The following is a 6,000-nucleotide window of genomic DNA, read 5'->3' as shown; positions in this document are numbered from 1 at the left end:
AAGATGTACTACCATGTAATGAATTAGTTCCCTATGGCTAGATAAGTGACCCTGACTTGTGCTCTATTGAGCAGCTAAAATAATAAACATGGAACATGATACATTAATAAATAAAGGGTGTCACAATCTCTTGGTAGCATGTGTTTTGAAATATATTACTGTAGGCATTAGTTTTCTTAGAGTACAACTAGTAGGATTGTGCTGCAAAATCAATCAATCAATCAATCACCCAATTAACAGGTACATCTAGTTTTGCTTACATGGCTTAAATGATTTTGTTTGCCTAGGGAATTTTCAAGTTTGGTCTCCCCTTTGCATTTTATTTTAATAATTGAAAAGAAGGCGTAAGCAAAGACTCCATGTCAGAAGGTCCTTGGTATATATGGGGAGCAGAAGGTGGGCTGAGCTAGCTAAAGCCATAGTTTCCAAACATAATTAGTAAATGTTTACTTTCAAATAAAATTGTATTTTTAACCAAATAACATAAAATGGATAAAAGTGGTGTTTGGTTTTATTTTTTAAGTGGTGTTTATAATTTAAATGTGATTTTTTCATTTTAATTGTGAATTTTTTTTAATAAATTTTTTTATAAATAAAGTCAATGAAGATAATAAATCTTTTGGATGAATAGAAAATTTGCAATCATGGGAATATGCCTGATGATTTTCTTGTTTTTGTTTTTCTATTTGTGTACACAATACTAAGAAAATTCTGATTTATATTGCAGCTTGCCCTAAAATCCCTAAAATCTGTTTCAATTAAAGTATATTGGAAGCTTGAAAAAAAGTAGCAGGAACTGTTTGCTTCAATAGTCAATCACTAATAATTTGGTTACTTCTTGTTTCCATATACAACATTTGTATATGAAGTAACCAAAATTGAAAACAACTCTTAATGCTATCTATGGTACGACATTATCAGAAAGTGTTTCAGGTGCTTTTGTTCAGCTACTATGCTGTAATGAGAACTAATTCTAGGCAGTAGATCTGTCTGAGCAGTGCATCCAAGTATTATACACCTATACAAAACTATGTGAGTCAATACGCAGAAGTGAAAATGATAAAAATTAAGTATAGAGCTCAGCCTTCTTTATCACTGACATATTTTTTAAGTTCAAAATAAGCTTTGTGAGGATAAAAAAACTTCATTCTAAGGTCTGCCTACCAACTGCACAACCTGGTAACCTTCAGTATGTTGAAATCAGAGCTAGATCACAATTGCGTGTACATGCTACTGCTTTGTTAGAACTGATAGAGTAGCTCGAATAAAATTTAAGATTTGATTTTTTTTTTTTTTTTTAAGATTTGATTTTAAAATATGTTTGTGGAACCTCTGAAATGCTTCTGTAAAGCTGTTAAGGTTGTACCATTTGCTGAGCCTGGATCAGAGAGATCCTGGCTATAAATGGACGTTGAACTTTATTTGTCCTATGAGGACTCTTGAAAAGTTTAGGAGAATGTGTGAGAAGACCAGAGCTGTATTGGAAATGATCATTCAAGAGGTGGTTAACACTGAGAGAGAAAGGAAGTTCAGCTAGGAAGTGACTGCAATTAAACAGATGAAAGAAAGAAACTGAAACTGAAGTTGGGCACTTGGGCAGAATGAGGGAAAAGTGGGTGTTAGAGTCAGCTTCAAAGACATCTCATAAAAGAAGTGTAAAGATAAAAGCAGTCTTTAATACCGTATAGTCCAGGGTTTGAATCCTGCCTGATGTTTTCCAGTTTCTGAAAATACAGAAAGCATCTGAGAAATAGGTAGGTTCACAATGTTTGATCTTCTAGCACCTGAATACTGCAGACACTGGTCTGGACATGACATTACATCTTGCATTCTGTGGCTCATTTTAAATTCTTAGCCACAGGGGCCCCCATAGTTAGAGAATAGCAGAGCAGATATCTGAACTCAGGCAGCCTAGCTACACACAGAATCCATGTTCTTTACCATTTACTATCAACATTTGATTCTGAGATTGTGTGAATTCAACCTGTGGAAGTCAAGAGGCAAATGCTCAATAGCTTGAAATATACTGGTAACATGCAGGGGGAAGGAAAACCAGAAGAGATGATTCCCTCTTGTACCAGGGTAAGAAGCTTGAATTTGGATCTTAAAGGCAGTGGGGGAAAACCATTGAGAGGTTTTAGGCAGAAGTAACACAATCAGACGTGAATGCATACAAAAACGCTCTGGTGTGTTCTGCTCCTTTATGTTTCTTTAGAGCCTTAATGTAATTTTCATTTTCATTCCTAGAGTTGAACATTCTCCAACCATCTTATGTATTTATTTTACTTTTTCTCCCCCTACACTGTAGGATTTAATTCATTTTTTATCCATTGAACAATTAAATGCATGTTAATTAATACTAAGTAATGCTTCAAAGAGCCTGTGAAAATAACACATAGAAGAAGTAAATTAGGAGATGATGATTCGCATTATAAAACATTTACAGATTTATGTAAAATTTCAAATTTATGTCTTTCATATCCACTGGAGGAAAATTGTCTGTTTTCCATATATTAACACACCGTTGTATCATTGTATATACATGAAGTATACATACATTTTTTAAATGATTCAGATGACCTAGTTAAAGACTCCTATTAGTAGTTAAACCAGTCAAACAACCTTTGAAAAACAAGTCTTCAGACTCCCCTGTTTATCAGCTTGGAGGAGTAAGTACTCCATCAAATGTGAGGGCAGGATGTCTTAACTTTCAGTAATGAGAGACGATGCTAATAAATAGTATTTTAAGATAATTTAAACAAAAAACCCTTAAGTAGAGAATGACAATTTACAATCTAACTTTGACAAATCGTTTGCATTCATTTGATAGAAAAGAGGTATATATTTATATATATATATACAGATAAATGTATATATGTACATAAATAGCATGATATGCATATACATATATATATATATACACATGCATAAAATGACATAATACAAAATAAACTTCTCAATTGTCTCTTTGGAATCTGACCTTTTGTTTAAAAGCTTTGAATTCAATTCTTCCAATTTTTATGAATGTGTAAATTAAGCTGTACAAGATTACACAAAGAAAAGTTTCCAGAATACATTTGGCACAAACTGTCCTTCAAAGCAAGGGGGAATTATTCTTATGAGTTCAGAAAAATTCATATATTCAAAAAAATAGGTTTTTACACAGATTAAAATTGAAATGGTTTTGTGGAACCAGGAGGGAAATGTGTACAGAAGAATTTTTCTGTAATTTGTTCAAGACACTCCTATTATATCTAAAAAGTATAAAACACAGCATAGATCTGTCCACAGAGTTGTGAGACTGATTTTTTTTTCCCACAAGAATTATTCATACAGAGTACAAGACTTGAAAGGTTTGTCTTTAATTTAGCCAGAAAAAAAGAGTGAGACCAGCCAAGACAAGTGAATCATATGACCACAGTTAGACAAAGTTGCCAAAGTTGTTTTCCATTTCACATGCCCTCTGGAAGGACAAAAGTGGAAAAGCAGACCCAATTATGAATGCTGGCTTTTTCACCTTCTGTGAGCTATAGTACAGTAGCTGCTGTATGCTGCATTAGGACTACTAAGGGAACTTAAGCTCTCATACCCGAGTTTTGCCTGTATCCAACTTAAGATGTGTTGAAAATACAGAGCATTACTAAGTTAATTTCTCCTAATGTAATTGGATAGTCTAACTTGGTATCCTATTCCCTCATTGGTTTTGATTAAAATAATAATATTCATGAGGGAAAAAGAGTTAATACAATAAATGGGCAAATGCTTTTATGGACAGCCCAGAAACTGGATGGTGATTGTTCACTGCATTAAAGTGTACTTGCTGGGGATCCCCAGCAAGTGGTTTGGCACCTGCCTTTGGCCCAGGGCATGATCCTGGAGTCCCGGGATCAAGTCCCACATTGGGCTCCCTGCATGGAGCCTGTTTCTCCTCTGTGTCTCTGCCTTTCTCTCTATATGTGTCTCTCATGAATAAGTAAATAAATAAATAAATAAATCTATCTTTAAAAAAATAAAAAATAAAATAAATAAAGTGTACTTGCGAAGGAAGCCAAGGTCTCATTTAACAGATTTTTTTTTCATTTGATTTCCTTGTGTGCTTTGCTTTGGTTCAATACTAACAGCCATATTCCCAGGGCCTGGTCCACACTTAGATAAAACCTTTTACTGAGTTTCCACTTGGTCCATCCAGTCGGCTGAGCGCAGAGGCGGTTCTGAAGAAACTAGACTTGGCTCATGTCCTCAAGGGGTTGGTCAAAAGAGAAGTCTTTGAGAGAACGTCTGTGCCATACCAATTCACAACTGCAACTTGAATAATGCCTGACGTTTATTTATTGTTTACAACGGAGCCAGAAGCTTCCCATGAATGATCTCATGTGAAACTTAGGGCAGTTTTGAGAGTTAAGATTTTCAGATAAGGAGAGGATCCTGAAGGTTAGGAAAGCTCTTACGATTTACCCAGGGACAATCAGGGATATGCACACTTGCATGCTTACATCTGCGGAGTAATCTTTGGAATTTCTGGGACTCAGGTGCCAGAAAGATCTTGAGAAATACAGATTTGGATGATGGGGAAGAAGTGAAAGAAGGTCGCAGAGGCCCAGTCCCAACCTCATCTCTCTTGTCCTGGTGCAATCTTGACCAGGCCTCCCGGCCACACCTAGTGGCAGACGCTTGTGGCAGGTTTTTAGGGCCAACTTACATTTTAACACGACTCGGCGCCCGATGCGGAGAAACGGGAGAAACGGGGACGCGGTGCGGGTGGGGTGAGGGAAGCAGGGGACCACGAGCGGGCGCCCCTTTGCAACCCACACGGGAGCCAGCAGGTCTGGGAGAGTAAGAGGCTCTGCTCTGAGCGCGACCCTGCGCCGCCCGAGCGCCAGCCCCAGGCGCACTCCCGCGCCCCTCGGGGCTCGCCCGCAGACGCAGGTGCACGGCCCGGGGCGCCCGCAGGGCTGCGCGCTCCCCCCGCCCCCCCCCCCGCCGTCCGCCCCCGCCGCGCCCGGCAGACGCTCCCCCGCCCCGGCCCCTCCCAGCCGCGCGTCCCTCGCGACCTGCAGCCTCCCGCCCGCCCCTCGAGCGCCCGCCCCCCTCCCTCCCGGGGCGTTGACGCGCCGGCGGCCGGGCCGCGCTCCCACCGCTCACCCCCTCACGCGCGCTCCGGCCCGGAACATGGCGGCTCTCAAGCTCCTCTCCGCCGCGCCCCGGCTCCGCGCCTCCGCCCGCCTCTCCGGGGGCGTCCGGGCCAAGGTAAGGTGCCGGCGAAGGGGGCCCGCGCCCACGCTCTGCAGCCGCGGGGCTCCATCCGCCGCGGTCCCGGGGCGCGCCGCCGTCGGCCTGGCCTCGCCGCTCCCGCTGCCTGCGCGCTGCTGCTGCTGCTGCTGCTGCACCCCCGCGGCCCCCGACACCGCCCCGGCCCCGCGGCAGGCCCGGGCCGGGGCCACGAGCGCGCCGAGACGCCGCAAGGGCCCCGAGGGCGGCCGCGTCCTCCCGGCCGGCGTCTCCGCCCCGCGGGGCTCGGGCGGGCAGGCGGACGGCGGCGGGGCACGGGCTGGCACCCCGCACCCCGCCCTGGGGACCTGGGGCCTCGCCGTGGAGGGGGCGGACGCGGGGCGTCGGGGGCTGCCACGCGGTCCCCTCCGCGACCTCCCGTACTGGGCTGCGCTGCACCGCGGCGGCGGCAGGGGGAGCCCGGGCTGGAGCGCTCGCCCCGGCCCCCCGCCCCGGCCCCGCGGCCCCCCGGCCCGGCCCGTGGGCTCGCGCGCGCCCTTGGGGCGCAGGCATCCCGGGGGGAGCTTTGCCATTTTCAAACTCGGAGGACCCTGTGCCGCCCCCACCGTCGGCTGCCCGCCGAGGGTATCCAGCGGCTCTGTTCGCCGCGACTGCTGGCTGATGAGTGGGTGCCGTGTTTGGGGGGGTTTGCGGGCTCTGTCGGTACCGGCACGCCCACGCCCAGGCTGGGTCCCGGGGTCGAGCCCTCCGAGGTCAGTCCTCGCCCCGATG

At 45.1% G+C, this 6,000-nt stretch overlaps 1 protein-coding gene across 1 annotated transcript in view; it reads left to right on the top strand.

Moving 5' to 3' along the window:
* The first annotated feature begins 5,085 nt into the window (after positions 1-5,085).
* The window catches only part of OXCT1 (3-oxoacid CoA-transferase 1), a 125,023-nt gene continuing 124,108 nt past the window's right edge, over positions 5,086-6,000 (top strand). The window contains exon 1 of the mRNA XM_041748377.1: positions 5,086-5,247. Coding sequence (XP_041604311.1) covers positions 5,170-5,247 — 78 coding nt within the window. The 5' untranslated portion in view covers positions 5,086-5,169. The remainder of the gene's footprint in view (positions 5,248-6,000) is intronic.

Source organism: Vulpes lagopus, chromosome 3, assembly GCF_018345385.1.
Source record: "Vulpes lagopus strain Blue_001 chromosome 3, ASM1834538v1, whole genome shotgun sequence".
Taxonomy (NCBI): domain Eukaryota; kingdom Metazoa; phylum Chordata; class Mammalia; order Carnivora; family Canidae; genus Vulpes; species Vulpes lagopus.
This window is presented reverse-complemented; position numbering and strand designations above follow the sequence as displayed.